The sequence below is a fragment of the Phragmites australis genome, chromosome 5 (assembly GCF_958298935.1).
Source record: "Phragmites australis chromosome 5, lpPhrAust1.1, whole genome shotgun sequence".
Lineage (NCBI taxonomy): Eukaryota > Viridiplantae > Streptophyta > Magnoliopsida > Poales > Poaceae > Phragmites > Phragmites australis.
In genome coordinates, this window is record NC_084925.1 from 5,385,953 (window position 1) to 5,412,791 (window position 26,839).

General features: G+C 43.2%; 3 protein-coding genes across 7 annotated transcripts; 1 reads left to right on the top strand and 2 right to left on the bottom strand.

Annotated features, from left to right (window-relative positions):
- Positions 1-927: 927 nt before the first annotated feature.
- On the bottom strand, positions 928-7,084 carry LOC133918549 (citrate synthase 4, mitochondrial-like). Of its 4 annotated transcripts, none has more exons than XM_062362473.1 (20): positions 6,946-7,084; positions 6,641-6,715; positions 6,475-6,537; positions 6,264-6,305; positions 5,750-5,815; positions 5,591-5,656; positions 4,811-4,924; positions 4,519-4,582; positions 4,221-4,303; positions 3,947-3,996; positions 3,786-3,863; positions 3,515-3,643; positions 3,379-3,421; positions 2,700-2,786; positions 2,354-2,455; positions 1,908-2,015; positions 1,782-1,832; positions 1,621-1,694; positions 1,444-1,495; positions 928-1,359 (listed from the first exon to the last, which is right to left on the bottom strand). In XM_062362473.1, exons 2-20 carry the CDS (start codon positions 6,689-6,691, stop codon positions 1,264-1,266), a joined length of 1,419 nt encoding a protein of 472 aa, XP_062218457.1. In that variant the 5' UTR covers positions 6,692-6,715; positions 6,946-7,084; the 3' UTR covers positions 928-1,263. The 4 variants fall into 4 exon arrangements, with proteins under 4 accessions (XP_062218457.1, XP_062218455.1, XP_062218456.1 ...); XM_062362471.1 differs by having other exon boundaries at positions 6,926-7,079; XM_062362472.1 differs by having other exon boundaries at positions 6,836-7,046.
- A 7,027-nt stretch (positions 7,085-14,111) lies between these two features.
- Positions 14,112-16,869, top strand: LOC133918552 (zinc finger CCCH domain-containing protein 14). Its single transcript, XM_062362476.1, has 3 exons — positions 14,112-14,313; positions 14,960-15,020; positions 15,866-16,869. Exons 1-3 carry the CDS (start codon positions 14,241-14,243, stop codon positions 16,623-16,625), a joined length of 894 nt encoding a protein of 297 aa, XP_062218460.1. The 5' UTR covers positions 14,112-14,240; the 3' UTR covers positions 16,626-16,869.
- A 150-nt stretch (positions 16,870-17,019) lies between these two features.
- On the bottom strand, positions 17,020-20,629 carry LOC133918551 (non-structural maintenance of chromosomes element 4 homolog A-like). Of its 2 annotated transcripts, none has more exons than XM_062362475.1 (7): positions 20,339-20,629; positions 20,132-20,212; positions 18,811-19,046; positions 18,622-18,718; positions 18,040-18,256; positions 17,853-17,944; positions 17,020-17,479 (listed from the first exon to the last, which is right to left on the bottom strand). In XM_062362475.1, exons 2-7 carry the CDS (start codon positions 20,210-20,212, stop codon positions 17,246-17,248), a joined length of 957 nt encoding a protein of 318 aa, XP_062218459.1. In that variant the 5' UTR covers positions 20,339-20,629; the 3' UTR covers positions 17,020-17,245. The 2 variants fall into 2 exon arrangements, with proteins under 2 accessions (XP_062218459.1, XP_062218458.1); XM_062362474.1 differs by having other exon boundaries at positions 18,811-19,051; positions 20,339-20,625.
- Positions 20,630-26,839: the final 6,210 nt, after the last annotated feature.

Sequence of the window (26,839 nt, forward strand, 5' to 3'; positions counted from 1 at the left end):
TTGTTCTAAATGAATTATGCAATATTTTTGTAATGGACTGGGATATCAGAAGTGTGAAGACTAATCATAGCTCTGTTGGTAGAGGCTCTAGGGGAGAAGCACTCCCACCAAACCCCTTGGACAGCTGATCAGATGGGAACAACAGAGAATATGGGTCAGCACGGGACGAACATACATGGGAGTAGTTTTGCTATTCTTAGATCCGGATATGAATATATATTAGTATGGTCTCAGCTTGAACCCAGTGAGGCTTTCCCCATGTAAAAATTAACACCTATGTGTCAATGAACTTAAATAAACTTATGTTTCAATGGAATCAGCAACATTGCATATTTTGCTCATTGATTTGCAATTCTATTACTTTTCTACTTAGATTTATTGGCCATGTGTGAGAATTGCTTGTGGTCAAGTGTAGCTTGATGCGTTTCATTTTGTGGATCGTTCAGGGTTCAGGTTTCATGTCATATTTTACCAGGTAGAAGGCATGTATGAGCAGGAGGCTGGAGAAGCCTACATCAAATCATTCAATGCACCGTAGAGTTTTTGGTGTCAAGTACGGTTCTCTGTGCTTCTTTAAGTTCAACTGGCCTGCTGGTGTTATCAGTTACAACGTGAGACAATCACGCTGAAAAAAAAACACTATTGAAACACAATAAGCAGTGCATTTGTATATTTGATTGAGTATAGATGATCAGGGATTGCTGCAACAATCAAGCTTTCTTTTAGTTTTGATTCATTTTTCTTTTTCTCATCATCATCTGTGACGCTGGATTCAAAATATGCCGAAAAGTACTATGTTTTACTTCATTTCTTGGTGTATTTGTTTGAGAAATATGATAAAGTATAATGCAAAGTGCAAAAATTTTAGAAACCGTTGCAATACCACTGTCACAAGTACCAACTAAAAACACTGCCACACCATGCACCGGCATTAATATATCTTTTCTTCTTTTCTGAAAAAGATGTCAGCTTATGCTGCCGTAACACATAACTGGAAGTTAACTCGAGCAAACATAACGTTCAAAAATGGTATGCATCGACATACAAAGCTTAATCAGCATGCCCTAAGCTCTTATGCCCAGTCGTGCCGCAGGTTAACTATCTTGGTATCCCAAGTGACGGCGGATACAAAACTCTACCATCTGAGAGCGTCTTGCCCTTGTTATTAGCCCGCCAAAAAAAAAATGCTACTGTAGTTCATGTTCGATTATTAACAGCAAAGATGACCAATTTGTAAAAAAAAAAAAACATTCGTGAAAGGCTTCAAGCAGCCTTGTTCTTGCAGTAGTTTTCCAGCCATTCCATGGTGACACTCTTCGGTCTTTCCAGCGGCAGGCCAAGGGCACGGTCCCATATGAGCTGCGCCATAAATAATTAACCAGAATTAGCATATAGAAGAAGCGAAAGCCGGAAGCATCTGAAAGTGGAAGGGTGACGACAGACCTGAGAACCTATCCCTATGCTCCTTGAAACACCGAACAAGACGGTATAATACCTACATGGTCAAACAAGATGTTCCGGCCATAAGTACTATTCATTACGAAGTAGATTCGCTATCACATCATGAATCATACATTCAGGTTTAAATTGGTAATTAAATGCCAAGACTTGTAAACATACCGTGCTTCAGATAATCCAAAGTGGTTCAGCAAAACTCCACTGTGGGCATCAACATTGGGCCATGGGTTTTTGACCTGAGAAACATGCCAAAGAATGGTGTTCATAACCAGTAAGCTGAAACCGAAGGAGTGGAAACCAAGATATATCTGGTAGCACATTACCTTGCCCAGCTCAGTGAGGATTGGAGGCACAACTTCATACAACTTGGATACCTGTTAGGTAATATCACATTTAAGATTGTTGAACTGAAGAAAGACCATGCAATTAGATAAAGGTTCTAAACTCACCAATTGGAAAAGTGGATCCTCGGGTAAATGCTTCAAGGCAAACTCCCTTTGACATGAATACCGTGGATCCGTCTTACGTAGAACTCCATGACCATAGCCAGGAACAACCTAAGATTAAATGCAACAAAACATTAGTTTTTTTTTAACTCCATGCTTAACCCAAATAAGCAACAGTGTACATAGATCATCGGAGATATAGCCCCTTCTATTATTCTATATGGTACCTGTTGTTGTTTCATTTGCATAACCAGCCCAAGAGAAAGGATCCAATAAAGGGCAACTATCTTACACCTACTGCGTTACATTCAAATTTCATTACATTTACTCCTACCATATAGAACTTCCTCTGTGTGTGTGTGTGTTTTTCTGTGTGGGGACTTATGTTTGAGCATGATCGTAACACTAGAATTTTCTCAATGGATTGATATAACGGTAAGATAAGCTACCTTTCCACTCTTTAGTGTCTTCCACACATATTCTTTTAGCTGATCTGATGTGATGTCACTCCCAGTTTCCTTAATTACAGATTTGATCCATAGCAGCACTTCCTGCAATATATGGTCGGTTCATAACAGCAAGTACATCAATATAACAATGACAGAACCATGTGTTTCCTCTTTCAGAGAACAGGTGTATTATATATCAAGCAAGTGATATAGCAAATAGTACAACAAGTGCGAGGGGTCAGGGGTGGTAATTTATTCCGAGAGATCTTTCTGGCAATCACAAGTAGAAGGAAGCACAAGGCAAGATAATATTGCAGAGCAGATCCAGTGTGTCAACTAAGCATACCTGATTAGCCAGGCCATGCAGTGGCCCAGCTAAACCGTTCAGAGCTGCTGCAAAAGAAAGATAAGGATCTGACAGGGCACTTCCAACCTACAATTGGATGAGCACCATAAGCAAAGGATGAAAAGTTCACAGACCATGGAGTAAAAAGGACATAGCTGATGGATCATAAGCAATCACAGGACCTGAAATGGCCGACAAAGAACAGTGTATCTGCACATAAACCTCTCTCAATTTACAACAGCTCATCCAGCAGAAATAAATACATATATGGTCTAACAACAGACTACGACTACTCTTAGAGCCGTCAACTGTATTCTCACTACTATGCATTTCAATGGAGAAGGAGCAAGGACTACACCAGGAGGTCCTTCCAAGTCATGGTTCAATTAACAAGGGATCCAGCTAAAACTCGTCCTTTTGTCCTGTTGCTAGTTCCTACTACAGTGCTAATTTGTTTATCCTGCACTCTTTAAAGCGATATTCCTTGATTATTAGTTCGGTTTGACAGTACCTACAAATGTATCATTAGATGCTTAATAATCACATTGCACCAAACCAAAAGCAATGCCAGGATGCTACCAAATAAAGTATCACACAGCAGCCAGTAGCCATTCATTTGGCACGTTAAGAAACATTAATAAGAAAATCAAGAATCAAGATAACAAAAAAAAAATATTACCAGATGACCAGTATGAGCACTGACATTCCCGCCTTCATGGTCACTACAAGAAGCCAGGTTGAGTATGATGGAAAAATTAACACAAATCCTTCAGAAACAAATATAGAAATAAAAACAAGGGTGGATGAAAAATTACGTATGAATTGTTACATAAAGCCGCATCAACTCCAGCATTTTGGGATCGTCAAAACCAAGCATGTGCGAAAAATTCGCAGCGTAGTCCAAAGCATTATCAGCTGCTATAATCTTCCCTTCCTTGAAAATCCTTCAGAGAAAGAGGGAAACAAGATGATTGATAAACAAAATCTAAAATTGTCCATAACTTTAACTTCACAAAATCTTCATTCACTGATGTCAAGTTCCAGTGAGTGCATTGAAAAATGAAGCATTTCTGGAACAAAAGCTACCTCCGGTAAACATAAGAAGCCACTGGTGGAAGCCGGGCAATCAAATTTAAGCAATCTTCATAAGTAGGCTCCCAGAATCTATACAAATAACAATTGTCAACACCATGAAAATCCATTAGACAAATAAAGTAATTAGGTGGCAGTATAAATCCTAGGCGTACTTTGATTTTGGCATTCCTTTGTCATAAGCTTTTTGAAATTCACTCTCAACCTGAAATGGATTAAAATAAGAAAACCTCAGGTGACTCACTTTTTGAGGCTCTAAAAGAATACCAAACACCAGTCAGAACACAATGGATTTGGTAAATTAATTTAAATAATTTATATTTTCATTATTTGTTTCTAGTTGCACCAGTTCTGAAAATATAACTGTAAATAAGTGACGATGAAATTTGATTTTATTTCACAAGACAAGCCAGAAGTGGAAGGGCTTACCTGAAGGGCCATTACTCCAGTGGTAAACTGTGTCATAGGATGTGCAGTTACAGGGAGAGCATCTATCGCCTTGTAGACATGACCTGCATCCACATCAATATCAGCTGCTGGAGATCAAAGTGGAAAGATGGAGCATATAAAACTTCACACGATCATAATAACAGGAACATTTAGATCTCTCTATTAAGCTGTGACTACCTTTGAATTTTAGAACAGTGGGAAATTGTCATCGATTCATTCAAATATTTTATGGATGAGCAAACAATAACACAAGTAGTCAGCAGTGACAGTAAAGTACCTGGGACATTCGAACGGGTAAGCAATTCCTTTGATAGAGCATCAACTTGCTCTTTGGTTGGAACCTGAAACAAGAAACACCAACATTAAGGGATAAAAGCTTAAAGCTGACAGCAATAGGGTGAGAACAGGGGCACAGGGCAAAATTGAAACATATTTCAGGAATAACAACATTAAAATCAGAAAGGAACTTTTGTCGTCTTTTGAATCAACAATGAAATATTTTCCTATTTTGGAGGACCATATTTGCTACACTTCTAAACTGAAATTAAGTGTTTAATTAACAGGCATACCTTTCCCGTCAAAAGAAACCAAAGGAGACCCTCAGGCAAAGGTTCACCATCCTCAACTGCCTTCGGCAGTACTTTCTGGCACTCTGGAATCGAGAGGCCCCTAAAACGAATGCCCTGGATAGGAAAAGATGTGATCAATGAATAATGAGATTATTTGCTTCACTTTAAAGTTTGCATATGTTATCATAAAGATAATAGATTACATCCAACAACAAAGATACAGAGGTATGTTTGGCAGAGCTCTCAGACTAGCTCCCAGAGTGGAATCAGTGAGAGCTCTACCAAACGACAGTTTGTAGTTTTCAACTCCCAGAGTGATTACGTGGGTGAAATAAATGCTAGGAGCTAAAAAAACCAGTTTTCTCTAATTTATTTCCCTCACAGAATCACTTCCTCTATAGAGTTTACGCTAGAGAATCACTTTCATTCACAAAATCACTTTCCTCAGAGAATTTGGATCAGGAGAAACTCTACTAAATAGGCACAAAGTGATGCGTGCAGATTTGACAAAATCGAACTTAGTCCCAATACTATCATAAAAATCTGCATTGGAGCCCTCATACTAAAATATAATATCATAAAAAATTATACTCTTCAACTCGAGCAGGTTACTGTGCTATAGTAAGTTACTAAGTTCTAATAAATTTAGTGCATGCATCTTCTATAAATCACTGTGTTGTAGTTAATTTAGGAACTTTATCCATACTGAAGATAAAATGGACAGTAACTGATATATACTACGCTAACATATAACATGAAAGTGAAATAATGCAAGAATACCTCTTCTGGGTCAAGTAGCGATGTTTCCCAAAGCATTCCAGTCATCCCTCTCATTCCACCAAGGACCTGGAGGGACATTAATAGGGAATTTGGACGTATGAGTTAAAATGTGCCCTAGAAAAACAACAGAGCTATATATTGATAATGATAAAGGCATACCATATCCACAGTTATGTTTCCAAGCTGGACCTTTCCATGCTCCGACTTAAGCTTCTTTAAGCGATCCTGTAAAAAAAACAGAAGAGTAAGTTGGGCTTTGCTGTCATGTCCTGACATATGAGAGCAGAAAAGGCATGACAGCTCAAATACATAGTTTATATAAAGTTATCATAAATTAAATATGAGCAAGTTTCATAAAGACAAATGGCTTTACAAGTGAAACACCTACCAGGTAGGTTCTCTACTTCCGCAATACCTATTCTGAACTTTCTGATTATAGCTAGGCGCAAAACAAAAAACTGTGTACAAAGTAATTGTCTATCCCATGAGTGTTGATGTTCCACCACACTTTTTGGGAGCAAAAGGTATTCATTGTTATCTTGAAGCAGAAATTAAGCAAGTTATCACACTGTACTACATGTACAGCCTAAGAGAAATAAACTAAGGAATCAGATACCACATATACTTTTTGACTTCGTAAGATTTTTATCAGATGGGCTAGGAAGTAACAAACCTGTTGTTCAGGAACCAGTTCCTGCAACTGGGACTTAAGATCCTGCATTTTCAGAAACACAATCAGCGTCACATCCAGGGGCACATAAAAACTCCTCGCAAGAGGGAACCTATCGGCAAAAAACATCTTAGCGAACTAACACCTTACAGTTTCAGACATTTCCGGCAAATTTCATCACAAGATAAATACAAGAAGATGATAGCTGTCTTACGAGATCGGAAGCGCTCTGCATCTGCAGCCATCTCACACCACCCAGCGTGGTGGCCTCCTGCGCCTGGCAGCAGCAACAACACAGACAAACAAAAATCTCAGCACCCACAAACGCTAAACCAGCACACACACAAACGCGCCAAACCACCACTACACGGGCCACTCACCACACGGGATCGCAGCCTCGAGACCGCGGCGAGGCCCCGGAAGAACGCCATGGCCGGAGCGCGCGGCTACCGCACCTGAATCAAACAACGAACAGGTGATCTCACCAGGCTACCGAATTGAATTAAATCGAACCCCAAAAAAATTCGGGAAGAAACCCAATAATCACTACTCCACCACGCGGAAACAAAACGAACCGAGTGGATTGGGAAGGGATAAGGGAAGCTTCAGATTCCGCGGGACGAAACGAGCAATTCGACTGAGCAGGCAAGCTAGGTCTTCCTTACCAGGGAGGGGAGAGATCAACCTGAGTGCGGATGGATCGAGGATGGCGGCGAGGGCGGTGGGGAGCCGGAGAAGTTGGGAAGGAATGGTGGTGGTCGTCGTGTCGGGCTTGGTTGGTGAGGGGGCGAACCGAATATATACGGTAGCTCGAGGGTGATTCGGATACTACCCGAAATACAGGAGACATGTATCCATTTTTTTTAAAAAAAAATGCTTTCTATGAACTTCAAATTTACATGATGGTATATTTACGTTCTAAACAATGGCTGAAGTTGTTTTATCGTAATTCTACATGCCTTAGGATATCTGTTCAGACGACAAAGAACGTCAATCGGGTCAAGGGAGGAGTTGATTTGGAACTCTTTCATCATCAGACTTAGAAGAGATTATAGAAAGAAATGTCAGCCTGACAAAGGAGACAGAACGGTGTGATAGTAGGGGTGTCATCGGCAAGGAAACGAGCTGCACGTCATGAGGAAGAAGAAGCACAATACGTGTTTGGAAGAAAAGTATTGAGAAAAAAAAGGAGTAGAGGCATCAAATCAAGATCGACCGGTCTACTTGCATTGTCAACTACGTTTTCAAGCGCATGTTAAATAGCGTCACTTTAATTTCTATGATTGTTTTAGTAAATAGGCTGTTTAGATTGCACTAATTTTCACAGGAAATCCCACATTCCAAACTAGGCCTAGACTTTTTTGTTATTTTTAAGACAAAATTCTTTTGAGACAACAATTTGTTTTCTCCACAAAACTGTATTCCAACAAGCTTGAAATAAAAAGAGGAACACAAGTATGACTTCAGCTTTCGTACACAATGGTATTGGATTTCGAGACGAATGAAAGGGGAGTTCCAAAGAGATGCAAAAAAAAAATGTTAAACGACGAATGGTCAGCAACTGCAAGACAAGTCCGATACATTGTATGGCCCTTCCATGTCGCCTCTCCGAGGAAGAAAAAGACATGTGCGTGTTTAGTGCTTTCGTGAGGTAGAATGGTGTGATGTGATGCATGGCTCTAACCGTTTAAGGTTTGGCTGAATAATCTATTGGTAGATTATTCTAAATTTGGTAGCTAACAAAGTGAGACAGGAGAATCAAGTCCTAGCTTAAATGGTTAGTGAATGTTGTTATACTTTTTATTTGTTAGGGATCAAATTCTTTTTTTTTTTAACGGTAGAATTTTTCTTTCAGTAATAGGCGATATATATGTTGACAACGAGATGTTTATGATAATTTTGTTAATTTTCAAGCTCCACATCTTTGATCTTCAATAAACATTATAAAAATATTGATATAAATACGTATATATATCTATAAGTTATATTAATGTTTCTAACAAGAAAAAAAAAAACCAGACAACACCACACTTTCCTGGAAAGGGAAGAGAAAAGCGGCAACATTCCAAACAACAAAAATGCACATCTTACAAATCAACCCCTTGACCAGGATACCTTTGTGGCAGATGATCATCGTTCATTCACAAGCATCAAAAGGCGTAAAATGAAAAAGGGAGCTTGGCCTCGCACGAGCATGTAGGGGTGTGTTTGGTTGGCTGTACGAGGTTTTTAGAGCTGCACCGTATATCCTGGATGAGGGGAAGCAGGCTGAAGGGATCCGTATTCTGAAAAAAAAAGTGTGTTTGGTTGGCTGCAGCTGTGGATGCAAGCTGAGCTGAGATTCTGTTTGGTTGGTTGTATGAGCGGGTGCAAAGTGCTGAGATTGTGATTGGTTGCCCGCATGAGTGGAGTATGGTGACCTTGCACCTGAGGAGCGGTGTGCTTACCCCCCTAAAGCTGTTGTGTGCATGTTGTGTAGGTCAGATTTGAATGTGGCTTAAATTTTTAGAATTTTTGAAGTGTTGTTTAGGTAATGTACTTGAATGAGGTAAGTTTGGATGAAGTGTTATAGGTTGTCTATTATGGCTCGAATTTTGTCAAGTCCTCTAGATGATGAGCATATGTTGTTGTATTATCTCTCGCTGATCGCATTTAGGCATAAGACTGATGTGCTAAATAGAATAAGACAGTACATATGTTGAGTTAATTCGTAACAGACAAGAATCAAGTTGAACGAAAGGTGCTCAACTAACTTGATTTGCACAATAAACACATGTCCATATTGCACCTAAGCATGAACCCTCCAACATTTACACAAAATAATCACATGAGCAGCCAACAGTTTATAAGGTTTAGACCGCTTCATCATCACAACCCATAGTGCCACATCATGTACTAAGCTTAGCTATTAGAAGATGTCCACAGTTTCATCTTACATAAATAGATATGGCCTCGAGGGTGGAGGAATGTTCATTAACCACCAACTAAGTAGGCAAAAGGTTAGTGTTAGATGACAAGCACATTAGTCAGTGAAGTAGTGCTTGGCGATCCAACGATTCATCCACTTACGACGATGCTCAGCACTCATCTGCACAAAACCAATGCTCTGTGGCTTGTGGTCATAGAGCCAATCAAGAGCAGCCAGCAATGCATCCTCGGAGAAGCCAGGGAGGTTCATGACCGCATTGTACACATCGGGATGTGCCTCGGCATGGACGGTTGCCTTGATTGCACCTGCCATATCCTTTACAGCTTCGGTCATGCCGTTGAAGATGATGGCCTCATCTTCTGTGATCATGGCCCTCTTCCTCTTTGAACCAGCCCCACTGGAGGAGTCCTTCCCTTTCCCCCCCCCCCCCCCGCCGATCCAACAGCAACCTCCTCAGAGGCATGCGGGGGAGGGGTGTTGGTGTTGGTGTCATCATCCACGGACTCTGCAATAACCTCGGGAAAGATAATCCCCGCATTGGTGGCAGTCGAAATCGGGTCCGCCTTGCCTTCGCTCTCCACCTCATCGGGAGGAGGTCCCAAAGGCTCATTGGAGCCCATAGCATACCTCCCAGTGGCCTGTCCAACAGAGAAGATGGCAACCATCTGCTTATAGTTCTCGAGAGGAACGTTGAGGTAGTCAACATCAGCAGGGTGATCCTACAAATATGAGATGTATCTATCAGAAAATAGATCAAAGTGTTTGACACTGAAGTCAGTTGTGATGCATCAACCTTGATGTGGCCTTTGTAGTGCTCGTCCTCTAGTACGATGGAGTGTGTGTTGTCATCCCACAAGGCACCGCTGATGTCCCGCAGCTTGCATATTTTCACCCACCTTGATCTCCATTTGCGAAGGTGGTTGTACACCTGACTCCCGCTGACTTCTACACCGCACTGCTCAGTCACTTTTCTTGCAACTGTGTTTAGGTGCGCCTCCTTAAAGCCCTTATCAGTCCGCACTCCACCCTCAATCAGCGCAACCAAATGGCGCAGCATCATGTTGGACATGTGGGCTGTCCACCGCAATTGATTCCTTGCCCCACCGACACCCCCATGCTCAGCCATCACCTGCAAAACTCAGCAAATCTCAGCAATAAAAACTGCACTTACATTGACTGAAAACAGAACTAAAACAACACTTAGATTCATCTAAAAACAGCACTAAAACGGCACATCAATTCATCTCAAAACAGCACTAAAACTGCACTTCCATTCAGCACTAAAACACCACATCAATTCATCTCAAAACAGCACTAAACTGCACTTCCATTCAGCACGAAAACTGCACTTACATTGACTGAAAACAGAACTAAAACAGCACTTAGATTCATCTAAAAACAGCACTAAAATGGCACATCAATTCATCTCAAAACAGCACTAAAACTGCACTTCCATTCAGCACTAAAACACCACATCAATTCATCTCAAAACAGCACTAAACTGCACTTCCATTCAGCACGAAAACTGCACTTACATTGACTGAAAACAGAACTAAAACAGCACTTAGATTCATCTAAAAACAGCACTAAAACGGCACGTCAATTCATCTCAAAACAGCACTAAAACTGCACTTCCATTCGGCACTAAAACAGCACATCAATTCATCTCAAAACAGCACTAAAACTGCACTTCCATTCATCAAAATCAACAGCACTAAATCTGCACTTAAATTACCAATAATACATAGTCAGTTACATATGAATTTAGTCTACAAACCGTTGCACAATTAAAAGTACCAACTATTACACGATGCCTTTCATACACGCATGTTTCCCCTATTGTTCCACATAGCTAGTGCCCACTCGTCCCTCTTTGCTGCCCACGAGTTGTTGTCATATGCAACATCGTTATGTGCTTCGGGTTCCACAGGGTTTGGAGTCCAGTCTTGTTCCGCAGGGACACACTCATCAGGGCCGTGTGTTAGGATCCAGTTGTGCAAAATGCAGCAAGCTAGCACTAACTTCACTTGGGTTTTGTACGGGTGAAACGGCTTGTTGTAAAGAATTTTGAAACGATTCTTTAATGCACCAAAAGCTCGTTCTACTGTGACTCTAAGCGAGGAGTGCCTCAGATTGAATAATTCCCTATGGTCACGAGGGTTGTTCCTTCCACCATACTCCTTTAAATGGTATCGGCAGCCACGATATGGTGGAAGAAACCCAGGACGAACAGCATATCCTGCATCGACCAAGTAGAATTTACCTGACAAGAGGGAAATTGTATCCAAGTAAGCAAATTTTTACGTTAACTTAAACTTTTGTTGTTACCTAATGACCAACACTTACCCGGGGGGACCCTTAAGCCGTCATCCCTTTCTAAAGCGTCTGCTAGAATGATGGCATCATGAGCAGATCCCTCCCAGCCAGCTAAGACATATGTGAACTTAAGATCAAAATCAACAGCAGCCATAACATTTTGTGTGATCACCCCCTTCCTACCCCGAAAGGCGGCTGCCATGCTAGCTGGGACTCTAGCTAGCACATGAGTTCCATCTATAGCACCAATGCAATCCTACACAAGAGTAAGAAACAATGATAGTTAACCACTACGGCGGGCATAAATGGAACCAACAACTACGGAACCTAACACTAGTACCTTGAAATATGGGTTGAACCTGCGGCTGTTTGCAATTTTTTGGTGCACATCGTTGGACGGTGGTCGAATCATCTCTCCTCGTAGCTCCCCAATAGCATACAGGACTTCTCGAAAGTAGCGACTAATTGTTTCCAAACCCCTTCTAAAATTCAACTTTATCAACCTAAATCTACAATTGTGGCCAACCACTTGCAGGAACATGGCAACTTGTTCCTCAATAGAGCTATGAATTGTATCTTTAAGCAACCGTCTTGTCCTGAGTAATGTGCATAAGTGAAAAAAAGGGGCTCTCCTCATACGAAGCTGTTCTACACAATAGCGATCATCATTATGAAAAATGAATCTAAGGTTTTTCATTCTAATTTTATCTCTTTCAGCTAAAGGACCATAGCTGATGGGTGCTTCACGACCTCGACGTCTATACAAAAACAACGTGTACGCACACATTGTAGCAACAACTCCCGCAGCATGAGCAATTATTTTTCGCCGCTTGACAGCCAACTCATCCATCTAACCATTGCAAATACGGACAAATTGTAATTATATTTATAAATGTTCATATGATCAGAAATATCCTTTCAGCTTCATCTCATACAACAACATGTCAAACCACATATACAAATTACCTCGTTTCTTCACGGAGACAAGTACCAAGATCCACCCTTGCACCTTCAAAGTTCTCTGCTGTATATGTTACTCCACCAAAATTTCCTGAAATTTACAGCACAATACTTAGCTACTAGTTGTGCAGCAGAATTATAAAAAAATAAATGCAGTGCACCAAAATTAGCTACTAGTTGTGCTGCTCTCCCACCCTCGCAGCACTGCGCAGCTCAGCTCCTGGCTCGGCACTGCTCGGCACTGCGCCGCTCTCCCTGCTCCCCGTGCTCTCCCACCCTCGCAGCACTGCGCAGCTCAGCTCCTGGCTCGGCACTGCTCGGCACTGCGCCGCTCTCCCTGCTCCCCGCGCTCTCCCTGCGCCCACCGGCCCCTGCGCCAACCCCACCGGCCCCATCGCCGCCTCCCTGCGCCCACCGGCCCCTGCACCAAGCCTACCGGCCCCATCGCCGCTCCCCGCGCTCCTGGCCGCCCGGCATCTCCGGCGCCCACGAGGGCTGCCCGCTCCCCGGCGCCCCCTCCCAGTGACGTGAGCCCACTCCGGCTGCCCGCTCCCCGGCGCCCACTCCGGCTGCCCGCTCCCCGGCGCCCCCTCCCAGTGCCGCGGCGAGCCCCCGAGCAGCCCTCCCCCGGCGTCCCCCCCACACGGCGACGCGACGCCCCTGCTGCTCCCCCGGCGGCCGCCCTCAGCCGGCGCCGCTCCGCTCCCCCGGCGGCCACCCTCAGCCCGCTCCGCTCCGCTGTGGGAGATGCAGATCCAGACCGGACTCACCATTCGAAATCGGCTGTGGAGAAGACGCAGCGGAAGACGCGACTGCGGTAATGGGAGCCTCGTCTGACGGGTGGACCTTCTGTGCTGCCGCTGCATCCGCTCGGCCTGGCCTGGGAGCGATGGTCCTTCTGCGCGTACGTCCGATGCAGGTATTTTTGCACGAGCGGATGCACGCTGCACGCACTGTCCTGGAAACCAAACAGTCATCTCTCTCTGCAATATACGCTGAGCAAGCACCAGCCGACGCAAGCACCGGCGGATGCAACCATCCGAACACGCCCTAGAAGATGCAGAGGGGGCAATCAACAAAACCTCAAAACGGAACGGCGTTCTCACCTCCACTGGTCGTTAGATTCTAAACGGAACGGGTGGTCAAGGCTTGCTCCGCAAGAAGAGCAGGAGGCGAAGCGAGGCGAGGTAGGTGCCGCGATCACATGCTCTGTGTGCACGAATCTTAAGGAGAAGCTAATGGGCCACGTCATTTGGCCCAGGAAGGTGGAGTACATATCTTCTCCATAGCGGCTCGGGGCCACTTAGGCTGCAGCTCATTGGTCGTTTTAGAGCTTTCGGATTTTTTATTTTTATATTTTAAAAACAAAAAATTGCAAAATTAAGTGTCTGTTTTAGAAATTAAAAAATAGCTCTATCATTATATACTTTAAAATTTAAAACGCTTTAAAATAGTTACAAACAATTCTAAAAAAAATATATGAACCACAATGAAAGATGAAAATAACGATGATCTAACTTTAAAAAATTAGATAAAAATATGATTTACGTAATAAGAAAAACAATTCTTTCAAACGGACGTCTAGTTTTTTATTTTTTTTATTTTCGAAATATAAAAATAAAAAAGGCTCGAGCTTTCGTCGCCTCTTAATCCACACTGCGGCCACTCTTCTTCGCGAGCCTCCACTGACCACGCTCCTTGCCGTCGCGGCTTGCAAACCCTAACCGAGCTCGCGGCGGGGGCGGGGGCCGGCGCGAGCGCGAAAGAGAGGATCCATGGAAGGTGGCCGCAAGAGGGGGAAGGCGGACGGCGCCAACGGGGCCTCCGCCGGCGGGAAGCGCGCGCGAGGTGAGTCGAGCGGAGCCCGCCCTCGCGCCGGTCTGCAACCGCCTTCCTCTCGGGACATGTTTTCTCGTCGAGCAGTTAGTTTTTTTAGGGCTCTGCGTCTCGGGGTTTGGTTGGGGTTGAGCTGTTTGCTAGGTGCCTAGGTTAGGGTTTGGGGATTTTCGGAGGAAGCTGCGCAGCGCGGTGATCTGATAGGGGTCTGGGGTTGTTGATTGGTGAAGATGAGAGGGTTTTCTTGTTTCTTTCGTGGCAATGAGAAGCTCTTAATTCCCTAAGTTTCGCCAACTCTGCGCTTACTTTTTCGTTGGTTGGCAGCTTTGCATCATTCAGGTGGGAGCGTGGGACTTATTTGTTGCATTTGACCTGGAATTAATTCTTTTAGGACATGGGTCTTCTGTTTCAATTGCCGTGGTTTATGATTATAATTTTTATGGTTGGCTTCCTGTGTCCGCTACCCACTCAATAATTTGGCAACAGCTTGAAAAGAAGCTCTGGGTAGTGGATACAAGCTGAAGTTAGGCCACTTTGTGCTCTAATTAATGCACTATGCTGATATAGACAACACCGCATTATTGTTCTTTTTTGTGTACCTAGATTAGTAAATCGACAACATATTAACTTGGCACACATAATTAATTTGATGTAACAGAATCGGAGTCATTTCAAACCGGTGTAGGAAGCAAATCGAAGCCATGCACCAAATTTTTCAGGTTATAATCCAACTTAAAATGAACTGCACCTGGTAACATTTATTCTGCATAGCTATTTATTGCAATTAAAATTTACTTTCTTATATTGGAAGAATTTCTTATTGCTAACAGAACAGTTAAGCAAGATTGTGCTACAGGTTCTCCTAATTCAGCTTAAGAACACTCATTGGAGTAAAATTGGAATGCACATGGTTGTGCAAATCACTTTGAACCTTTGAAAGATGCAACAACAGTATAAGGATATGTAACTCCTTTTCAGATGAACAATCAGTTACTGCCATGATACAGCCTCATTTGCCCTAATTGAGAAAAGAAGTGAATACATGGCTTGGGAACTGCAATTGAACTCCCATCTTGAAATTCTCCACCTATATCCTTCGTGACATACAATATTTATCCTAACATTTGGTATATGCAGGGACAATTTTACTACCATATGGTTTGAAATTATACTTATTGCTCACATCAGTAGTTGTCCTTTGAAATATTCACTAATTGTATTTCTGATGTTTTTAAGTGTTTTACCATGATGTAGTAACAAATTTTATGCTTGTGGTCTAGAATGCATGGTAGCATTTGAAATCTAACTCACTCTCAATTTTCTTTTCATAATGTAGCAGGTGAATTATACAATTTAATAAAAGTCATCTCAGAAATTTTTCTTCAGATTATTCTGCGTTAGTCTATTCTGTATCTTATGTTCAGCAATGCACATTCAAAGCAATGCACATTCAAGAGTACCATTTAGTTTTATTTTCTTCAGCTGCTATCATCAATTGTAATTGTATACTTATTATTCAGATGCTGCTTCAGTTACTTACCTGAATGATATTCTCATTGTGCAGTACTGCTGGTTGTCCCTTTGGTGAGGGCTGCCATTTCCTCCATTACTTCCCTGGCGGCTACCAGGCAGTTGCAAAGATGACCAACCTGGGTGGCCCAGCAATGGCACCACCTCCGGGAAGAATGCCGATGGGTCCTGCTGCTCCTGATGGGCCACCTACACCCACCATGAAGACTCGCTTGTGCAACAAGTATAACACTGCAGAGGGATGCAAATGGGGGGACAAGTGCCACTTTGCACATGGTGAAAGGGAGCTCGGCAAGCCTATGTGGATGGATAGCTCAATGCCGCCCCCCATGGGACCAAGGCCCACTGGTCACTTTGCACCTCCGCCAATGGCCAACCCTGGCATAACCACTCCAGCAAGCTTCGGTGCTTCTGCCACAGCCAAGATCAGTGTTGATGCGTCCCTTGCAGGTGTCATCATCGGAAGGGGTGGAGTTAACACAAAGCAGATATCCCGAGTCACTGGGGCCAAGCTGGTCATCCGGGATCATGAATCAGACGCCAGCTTGAAAAACATTGAGCTTGAGGGCACCTTTGATCAGATTAAGAATGCTAGCACTATGGTTAGGGAACTGATTGTCAGCATCGGCGGCGGTGCCCCTACACTGGCCAAGAACCCAGCTGGAGGACCTCACCGTGGCCAAGGGAGCAACTTCAAGACCAAGCTGTGCGAGAACTTCGCGAAAGGATCATGCACTTTTGGTGACAGATGCCACTTTGCTCATGGTGAAAATGAGCTGCGCAAGCATACTTGATGACTGATGATGGGATTTTCTGACTTGTTTAGGCCTACGCTATTGATTGTTCCACTGGATTTCTTCATGTATGTTATTCTGTGCTCTGTTTTGGTAGGCTGCTTCTGCTACCACTTTTTAACATGTTAAGTGTCTACGCTTTTGCTATCTCCGTGGATCCAGAATTTCTGACAATAACCCATTTGTCTGAATGGGTAAACAGAAACACTGCATTCCTGGTTGGTAGCCTGGTATTTTTGTTTTCTTTTCTTGTTGCAACTCAGCCATTTTCGGTTGTGGGGAGTTATTGGCTCTTGCGCAAGCACTTTGAACAAATTTAGCAGATCACGCTGTTAATAGTTTTGAGTTATCACCAGCCTCAGTTGCAACCTGTTTGGACAGTTGAGCGTCAATGTTCAGCTCATCTGATCTTGTTCTGAAAAATGAGATCTGAAAGGGGGTCTAAACAATATGTTGGGATTCATAGTTCATCAAAACTAGCACAGAGCAGTTGTGCTATATCGCAACTGCCCTAAAAACCCTAGTCAAAGATAAGTTATTCGGGCGATTCCGTATTTCTACATACACAGCAAGGCAGGCTGCTAGGTGTCCCTACACTACACATGCCAGGCTAGCAAAGTTCATTCTTTATCTCTGAAAAGACGCCTGCGCTTGGACGTTTGGTTCTCCTCGGGTGTTTCCTTGACTACCAGATCCTGCAAAACCAAGCCTCGGTTCCGAGAGAGTTTTCTGATTGGCGTTCTTTGCGCCCGTGCCTCCAGCTCTGGCTGATCATTCTCTTCAGTGCAGGGAGCACTCTGGGAGGTCCTGTGCGGCAACAGTTCTTCCCCCTCCACGACAATTTCTTTCATAAGCTATAAATAGATGAAAAGAGAAGAGGTAAGATCAGGTTACTTGATGTTAATACATACAAATAAGAGTAAACTAACTATTCCCACACCATTATACATTTTCTCTCACAAAGGCAGCATGCTCAAATGGATATACTAAAGTACTTAACAAACGAATATGATGTTTTTCCTAGTAACGTAGTTACCCGTATAATAGTATCATCTCCAAATCGGTGGTACCCAAATAGGATAGTAGCTCAATTTGCTAAGCTCTGTTTTCAATTGAATTTCCTACAGTTATCTACCACAAACTAACTCCTGGCATGAGGTTGATTATGTAGGTTAAATATAGAAAGGTTTGCCGATAAAATAAAATATTTATGATCAGAAACTATACCTTCCAATCTCTGAAATCAAATCTAAAAACAAAATGGTTGTAGGTGACTTCTCCTGAGGCTATGGCACTAGCAGCAGGTGCATTTCTTGGACCTGTTTGAGGCCAATAATATTAAGTTAGAAATATTAGGATCAGGATATCCAGAATATTACCTAAGCATGAAAGGAATTATGAACAAAGTACTTACGTACTATATGATGACCGTTATCATCTACATTTATTTCCACCCTGCCATCTTTCACTAAGAAAGAAAGTGCAAAAATATTCTCAACTGTTTGGGCAAATGAAAGCCTGTTCAAAACAAGGTTTTCCAGCCTTGCACTCTTCTTCCGCCTCAGGATATCAAATATAACCAACACATTTCTGTCGGTGTCTGTCTTTACTTCCTCTGAAGAATCAGCAAGCTGCATATTAAAAAGCATTATATTGTTGGAAGTTAGTTATGAAACAGTCGGCAAGTCTAGAGATTATATATACGGCTACAAAGTTACAGGACAGAATAGAAGTCCATCTTCCAGTCCATAAATTCAAATACATATGAAGGAAAATTGAGGTAATACAGATGGAACTATTGCAAATGATTTTGAAAAAATTATGATTTTTAACATGTAACAAACTAAGAACTACATAGCAGAATACCTATCACACAGTACATTGCATTGAAATGGAAGGCAAAAGGAAGGCCTAAAAGCAATCATGAACGAAATGTACAATTTGCTATCATGGTTTCATAGAACCTCTATATGGTTTATAATTAACATGTGGCTACCTCTTCAGGGCAAGTGTTTTCGGTTGGCCTAGCAGTCCGTTTCCTACCAACAGCTGGAACCTTCCGCTGTTTTACTTCTGTATTCATGGGTCCAAGCCTGTAAAGATTAAGAGTATGCATGGTTAGGTCAGTTGCCAAGTAGATAAAAAAAGGAATGTTAAGAACTTAAATACAGAGGAGCTTCATTACATGGTGCGGCATCCAGGCACAGCCCTAAAGACATGTGAGACAGAGAGCCCAACATCACCCCAGCGCAGTGAGGCAGCCTCAGCATCAAGGCTCCCTTGCTGCCCAAATTTCTTCAGCAATGCTGTTACGAAATCAGAAGGGGTGATTCCTTCACTTGATTGGGACCTCACAGATGTAACCAGAGTGTTTGCAATGTCCAGTAGAGCTTCTGCATCAGCTATTTGCTCCCTAGGTCTCTGTACTGCAGTGTGGAAGAACACCATCATTTTGTGCTTTTCATATATCATCAATACGGCAATAGTCAACCAACTAATCATAGAAAAATATAGCCATTTTCTCTCAGAGTAAGTAATCATGTTGGCATACAATAGCAAGCTCTAATATACTGTGTAACATGCCACAGATATGCCCATAGTTGCCACAAAATACAATCATGCAAAGAAAAAACAAACATTGTGCAAATATATCAGTATGTGCCAATTAGCATGGAATCAATGCAAACTCCACACTCCAATTATGATGCATATGTAAGTCGCATTACTGGGTGATACAGAAAGCAATTCAAAAAACTATCTAAATAAAAGGCATAACCTTAAGATAGTTGCTGTCAAAATAGACTTATGCTCATGCAACAGACGTAGGAGAGACATCAAAGTCTATACAAGCACATTATGAACTTTGCTCAATAGTTTGCTGCTACTGCGTTATCCAGATGTTTGCTTAACAATTTGTGGTAAAGTGTCAATAAGTAGATCAAAATGAATAGGAATGATGTGAGACCTTCATAAAGATAACAACTGACAGCTGAGTTCAAAACCTCCAAACACTCAAATTCAACCCGTGCTCCAACTTTCATGGTTGGGGAACATGCTTTATTAAACTTAGTGAAACCACCTGTAAGGCAGTAAGCTAACTAGAATTCAGTCCCGATGTTATCAGATTATTGAAAACAGAATGCAAGGGTACACCTTGCTCCAGTTGTAGCTGAACCTATCAATTGATCATAGCAGTCACAGAAAGTAGCTCCATTTTATTGGGAGCCATACATGTAACCCCATTGATGCTAGCAGTCCTGAACCTGCTTCAAGCGCCCCAGCAAGCACCACACTAGACAGTAGTCTAAGCACAGCGGCCAAATGCTAGAACGCTTTTCTAGTTTCAGAACCCAAATACAAGTTGGAACAGGAATTCCAACCGAAACCTAGTCACCTCCTGCCTCTCCAAAGTCCAAACAGCAATCTCAAACAATTCAAAACACTTATTTTTTTTTGAAATTTAAAATGCAGTTATTTCGCAAGCGAGGGAGCAGACAGCCCCTTACCGAGTTCGTGCAGGCACTCCACCTGCGTAATGATGGCCGTGAACTTGTCCGAATCCGCCCTCGCCATCTCATCCCTCTCATCTGCGCGCGCACAAACCCCCTGAAATGTCAAATCACACCGCAACGCCACCCAAATCCGAAAGAGCCGGGGCGGAGAGAGAGAGAGAGAGAGAGAGAGAGAGAGAGAGAGAGAGAGAGGGCGCCTACCGCTGATGAGGTTCTTCACGGCGAGGTACCGCGACCGCAGTATCCGCCGTTCCGCCGTCCCCTGCCGCTCGCTGCCGTCCCCCTCCGCCCCCGCCATCGGGCTCCGAACCTCCAAACCCTAGGCCCCAACTCCCAGCCCAGCCCTAACCGCGCGCCCCGGAGCGATCGGGTGGGGAAGGGAAGGGAGAGGGGGCTCGAATCCGGGGGGGCGGGTGGGAGGCTGAAACCTTTTTTCTCAAATGGGCGAGACTGAAATTTTTTTTGAGGGGAGCTGAGGCTGTGGCGGGCGGGGGAGCCCGCATCGCGCTCGCGCCGGCGCCCCCCCTGCTCGGATTTCCCCATGCCCTGGTGGGGCCGCTTTGCAGTGACACGAGGTCGGTGTGTTTGCCGCTGGGCGAAGCGGGTGCGCGGCTGGTGATGGTTCTGCGGTGGGACCAGGCTCGATTTGTGGTTTGGGCGTTTCGGTTTGGGTTTTGGGCCGCAAAATTCAAAACATTTCGCTCGGGAAAAGTTTGGCGCGCCCGTTTGGCATTTCGGGCACGTACGTCAAATTGCTGGCTCTCTCAAGAATTGGTGAATGATTTCACCGCCGCCGTCTCATCTGCGCGTGGGCGCAAAAATAAATGTGGGACTCAAAGCTGATTTGGACGAGTCAATGTTTTAACGCTCAATCAAACAGTCGCTCATGTTGCGGATCAACACCCATATTGGTGGCTACGGATTCGATCTAAACTAACCCGATTTTGACATAGGTGCTCCTCATCCTTGGCTGTTTCAAATCAATTTTCTATACAGCTTAGTTTATTTTCTTTTGAAGTGAAACAAAGCAAGTTGAAGGAGAACGGAAAAGATTGCTACTGTGAATGTTTTGCCCGTCAAGAAATTATTTGTAGGAGCTAATTTACACAGGGAGAAGAAACCGAAGTCATGCATTCAGATTGGATCCATGCATAATGAGTTATATTTGTATCGTGGCTAGTTAGTTTAGTTAAGAGAGTTAGATTTGGGGATTAGTAATCTAGGATATTATTTTAATATTTGTATACGAGAGTTATAGTCAGGATGCAAGAGGCCGTATTATTTTAATATTTATTGTTAGGTATTATTATGAGTCCTTTTGTTAGTTCGGATTGCTAAGTTAGTTGAGTCCGACTAGAGTTGATCTTTGGATTTTGTGTTCGAGTCGGTTAAACTGATCTTACGAAACTATATAGCATAAAAAAAGATTTTTCTACGAGATTGAATTTTATAGAATTTCTTTCCGTATAAAAGCCTGAGCACCGTTCCTCGTAGGTTGATTGGTTTTGGTGTGCGTTTGCTGTCGTGGACAGAAACTCTAGAGAAGGGCGATCCCCTCCTCATCTATCGAGTTTATTTCGTGCCGATCTTCGGGATTGTGTTTGAGTACGTGAACAGAAACTCGTTTTCTGGATGCGTTGCTTGATTTCTTTGGAAGTCTCTTTCATCTGATAGTTACCAATTCTGGCTACGGATGGAAGAAATTCTTATGTATCGGTTCGCATCTGTTCCTAGTATTCTGATTTTTTGAGCTGCTACTCATGCATGCGTGATTGGTCGTGAGATATATAACATATAGTGTCAAGCTGCTCCTGCGAGAGACTCAATTTTGCTAGTTTTTTCTTTAAAAAAATGGGTTTTAATTTTTATTACTACTCCGGTCTTCATTAGAGACCGTATGAAGACTGGCTCTATTTTAAAGCACAACCGATAAAGATACAAGAGCTGAGGATCGAACTAGACTCGTTGGTTCGCTCCCCTTACCAACCGAGCATTTGCACTCAATTTTGCTAGTTGCTGATTGGCCGTGGCTTAATACAAGTAATCATTGAGGAGAATTAAGGATTTAATTACATGGTATAAGTCGTTGCTCCCTATTGTTCCATCTATCAGTTTTGAGAGGGCTATTTGCTGTTAGCAGTCTAGTGCCGTGAAGGAGAGGGGAAATTAGGGCATTTACAGCGAGTGCTCGTCACACAGGATTGGTACTGGTGATCGATCACGTCCTACAGATGTAACAGCTTCGAGATGAAGCATAAAAGATCATGTCTCTCGCTAATACTTATCTCGTGTATCTGGCCTCTCTGCAGTACACTAGATCGGCACCAGTCGATTACGCCCTACAAGATGTAACGACTTCCAGATGCAGTATAGAGGATCGCGCCTCCTGCTAATACTTATGGTCGGTTATGTCCTACAAAATGTAACGGCTTCTTAATGGACACTCGCAGCTTATAGAAACACAAGCCTGCATGTTGGCATGCCAGCTTTTTTTTCGATACAGAAGGTTCTCAATTGTTTTTTATCTATTAAACTATATCTATCTATAATTCTATAAAATAGATGAGTTACGATAAATCTAAACAATCTTCATCATACATCCTACACGATCAAACGAACGATTTATAATTAAAGTTGACCCCCGCCTCCTCCACTCTACTATAATATGGAAAATCACAATCAATTAACAGATTAACAATCAATCTACTCCCCACGCGTCATCCTTGATCACCCTCCTTGATTGTAGCGTGCTCTCTTTCCTTCTGTCAATCTATTTTTAAAATTTAAATCAAGATAAATGATCATCACATAATAAAATGATAAAGTTATTTAATTACATGTATGTTTTTATGATGTCAATAAAATATAACTTAATTAGTGTGGCAATTAAACAATACTAGGTAATTAAGATTAATTACTAGAAAAACATAGTTTAGTGCTATATATTAGAATGTTTAATCCGACACTTGAGTACTTATAGTTTTAATCATCTAGAGTTATACTTATGTATATATGTATATATGTTCACATATATATATAGACGTAACTATCACACATATGTTTATATATGTCTACGTGCACTTACTTACACGTAGAAACCCTAACTATCGCTTTTCGACAGTTAGGCTAATAAACACTCATCTAGTCGTTAATAACTTGTTTAGGCTTTCTCTTAAGTCGATAAAATAACTAGATGAACAACCTGACCTAACTTCACTAATCTAATCTCGCTAGTCTCTGTATGTTAGTTTCACTTAGCTTCATGTTGCCGTCGTCTTTCTGCTAGGTTAGCTTCGTCATTTTCTCCGTCATTCTTCTTTCGTTTTGGTATTCCCTTTGGTTTTGTTCTGGTGCTCATTTGTTTAATCGTTGTGTATTTTTTTTATCGTTAATCTGCGTAGGCTCGAAGTCAAGTGTCTAAGCAAGAATACGAGGAATGAACTGAAGGAGAGACCCAATGATGAAGAACTTGAAAGACTCGAACGACATGATCAATCGCGAATTGGCCTTCAGAGAAGACAAGTCTTATTTTTTTGATCATATTGAACCTATATTTTCAAATAATCTACATGATCGACTAAAACTGTACTTATAATCATGAGCTATGTATCGCGTTTTCTTTAAACTACTTATAGTAGTTAATCCTATCAACACTTGCCATGCCTTACATATCATCATCTAGAATACATATCACCCTAAGATTTATTCGTTGTTATCTATATTAACGACGGACAACACCTTGATATCTAGTATGGTTAGGATTGAATACATCTCCTCGAAGACGTCTGTCGGAGGGTGAACTCCTCAAGCGGGGATCCGGAGGGACCCCCTTTGAGATTCGGCCAGAGGGATGATTCTGAATCCACTTCGTAGGTGAAATAAATGGGAGTAAATGAGATGCAGGTGGAGATGGAATGATTGGATCCAGGAAGGAGTAAATGCTCAGGGGATATTTAGACAGGTGCGGGCCGCACTAAGCGTAACACTCTACTCCTGTGTGTATGCTATAAATGCTCTGAGAATGTCTCTCTGAGGATCTGCAGCATTACAAGAATATTTGTCTAAGTCTAGAGCTTCGTGCTCCTTGTCCTTCGAGACTTGTCTTCCGGTTCGTCCTCTGTTGTCTTGATCTCCACACAACTCAACCTCCTTTCTCTAGGGAGCCCGCCCCGCTTATATAACCGCCGGGGCGGTAGCGTGCCCAAAAAGGATGGTGCGAGTTCCAAGGTGCCATAAATCGAAAGCAACCATCATGGGCTGCTGCGCGAGGTGACTGGGAGGGTTGAAAACGAGCCCCCGTCCGGTCTTGTTCGTCATCATGTCGCTTTTCAACGGGCGCCGCGGGGAGGGCCCTCCGGGCAACCACCGAGCAGCCCGGCGTGCCCGCCCGGTCAGAGCAGGTTTGACACAGCAGGGCGGCAGGCGGGGTGCCTCAAGCTCTGCGACGTTATTCCGAGGCGCGTCGGATGACGCACGATGGGATCCGTGCATTAAATATCCCCACGCTTCCCTGCCAGGCCGTGGCAGGGACTAACAGCAAACGTGGGGGGAGCAGTTGGAAGTGACAGGCCACGCGCCCTCTTAAATGCGACATCGGGCCTCTCACCAATTGACACCTCACCGCTGGACCTCTGTGGGGACCACCGACGAAGGACTTCTCAGGCCCTCGGGGAACTGTGAATGCTCAGGGGCTACTGTTCGTAGCCCCGAGCACTCTCTCCCGGATATACTCTCTTTTGATCCTCAGGGAACCGAGTGCTCGGGGGCCACTGTTCACAGCCCCGAGCACTCTCTCCCGGATATACCCTCTCTTGGTCCTCGGGGAACCGAGTGCTCGGGAGCCACTGTTCGCAGCCCCGAGCACTCTCTCCCGGAACTTGGCTTTTCTTGTCATCGGGGGACTTGGGTGCTCGGGAACCATTGTGCATGGCCCCAAGCACCCTCTTCCCGGTACTTGGTCTTCTTGAGTCATCGAGGAATTCGGGTACTCGGGGACAACTGTTCATGGCCCCGAGCAACCTCTCTCGAAACTTGGTCTTCTCGAACCTCAGGGAGATAACCCCTGAGGGAGGGCGCCACGTGGCACTCTGCTGTTCTGGCCTCGGGACTCGAGGACCCCCGGTTCCTGTGTCACCGACAACGTCACTTTTGGGAAAATGTCTCTTCGGAGATATCGCTTCATTGTTATCAATGTTAACTCATATACCATGAATCCTTGATGGTTGTGAATTCTATGATGGTTGTAAAATCCTTAATGTCGTGTGGGATATAGTAGGAGATGTGTAAAATAGGTAAAAACTATTTTGGTGGGGGCAAGCGGGTTAGTCCTTCGAAAGTTGGAGGCTATCTCATACATTGGGAGCTTGAGGTGATACTCAGTGCCAATGGAAGATGACTGCCATGGCCGTATAGGCACCGAATCTTGCGCCGTCATGATTAGCCACCCCGTGCAACTATACGTCCTAAATGAGCAGGACTTGACTTTTATTTCACTGGATTGAGTTGGGCATCATACTAGGAGGCTTAGGAGGCAACATTGAGCCAACTGTCTTCAGATTCTGCGTGAAGGAGTTTTCGCTTGAGTCAAATCGGGGGTCTGCCTTCTATACGAGACCTGAAGCTATTGATGGATCACATAGAGAAGCCCGAGGAAAAGTGATTGGAGTGTCTCGGTATGATCCGCTCCTACGCTTGCAACGGTTGGAGGCTGAGCATATTGCATGAGTACAGTGTACAACCTTTGCAGAGTGTAAACCTATTTGAATAGCCATGTCCGTGGTCATGGACATGCGAAGGCATGGTCACGTTTGATTAAACTCTGGGTGTGTGTGTCTTGATGAGTGAGTGTGTGTACTAGATGTCCGTGTGATGAGGTTCCTGGCTTGATCTGTCAGAAACTGGGTGGTACTAGAGGTACATCAAATATGATAATAGAGACTACGAAGTGAGGTGTAGCCCTCCCAGGACCCAAAAACCTCCAAATATAACTTGTTACCTGGTTTTGAACTATTTAAAACTGTTTCAAAAGCTTTGTTATCATGTTACCTTCTTTTAAGCTGTTTCAAAAGCTTTGTTACCAGGTTACCTTGTTTTAAACTGTTTCAAAAACTTTGTTACTAGGTTACCTTGTCTTTGTTTCAAAAGATTAACAGTAGATAATATAACTGGATACCTGCATAAAACCTACTTTATGCTTAAAATTATACTGTAAAGTCTTATCCTTGAAATACCCATTATGCATTTATTAACCCCTTGAAGTAGTATATGACTTGTTAAGTACCTTCTGTACTCAGTCGTGCTGCTTTCAGATCGTTGCAATGGAGATCGATCTCAACCCAGTTGAAGTTAAAGAGAAGAAGTCTAAGGTTGTGTCCACACCCGAGTTGCTTGTGGCATTGGGTTGCATCGTTCGTTTCACTCTGCTCTGCTGTAGGCTCTTCTACTTTGCTGGTCTGCTATGGATCCTTGTCCACCAGACCATCTTTTACGCCGTTTAGGTAATTATTTTACTTTATTTTATTCAAAGTATGTATTTGATATTATTTTGTTGAATTCTATGCGTATCAGCTACTTGATCCAGGGACTGATACAAAAGGCACAAGAAAACTCGAGGTCGGGGTCTTGACACCAATCATCAGAGAAAATAAGTTCAAGGGGCTGAGTGGATCTATGAATTGCCAAAGAGTAAGGAAGTTAATGACT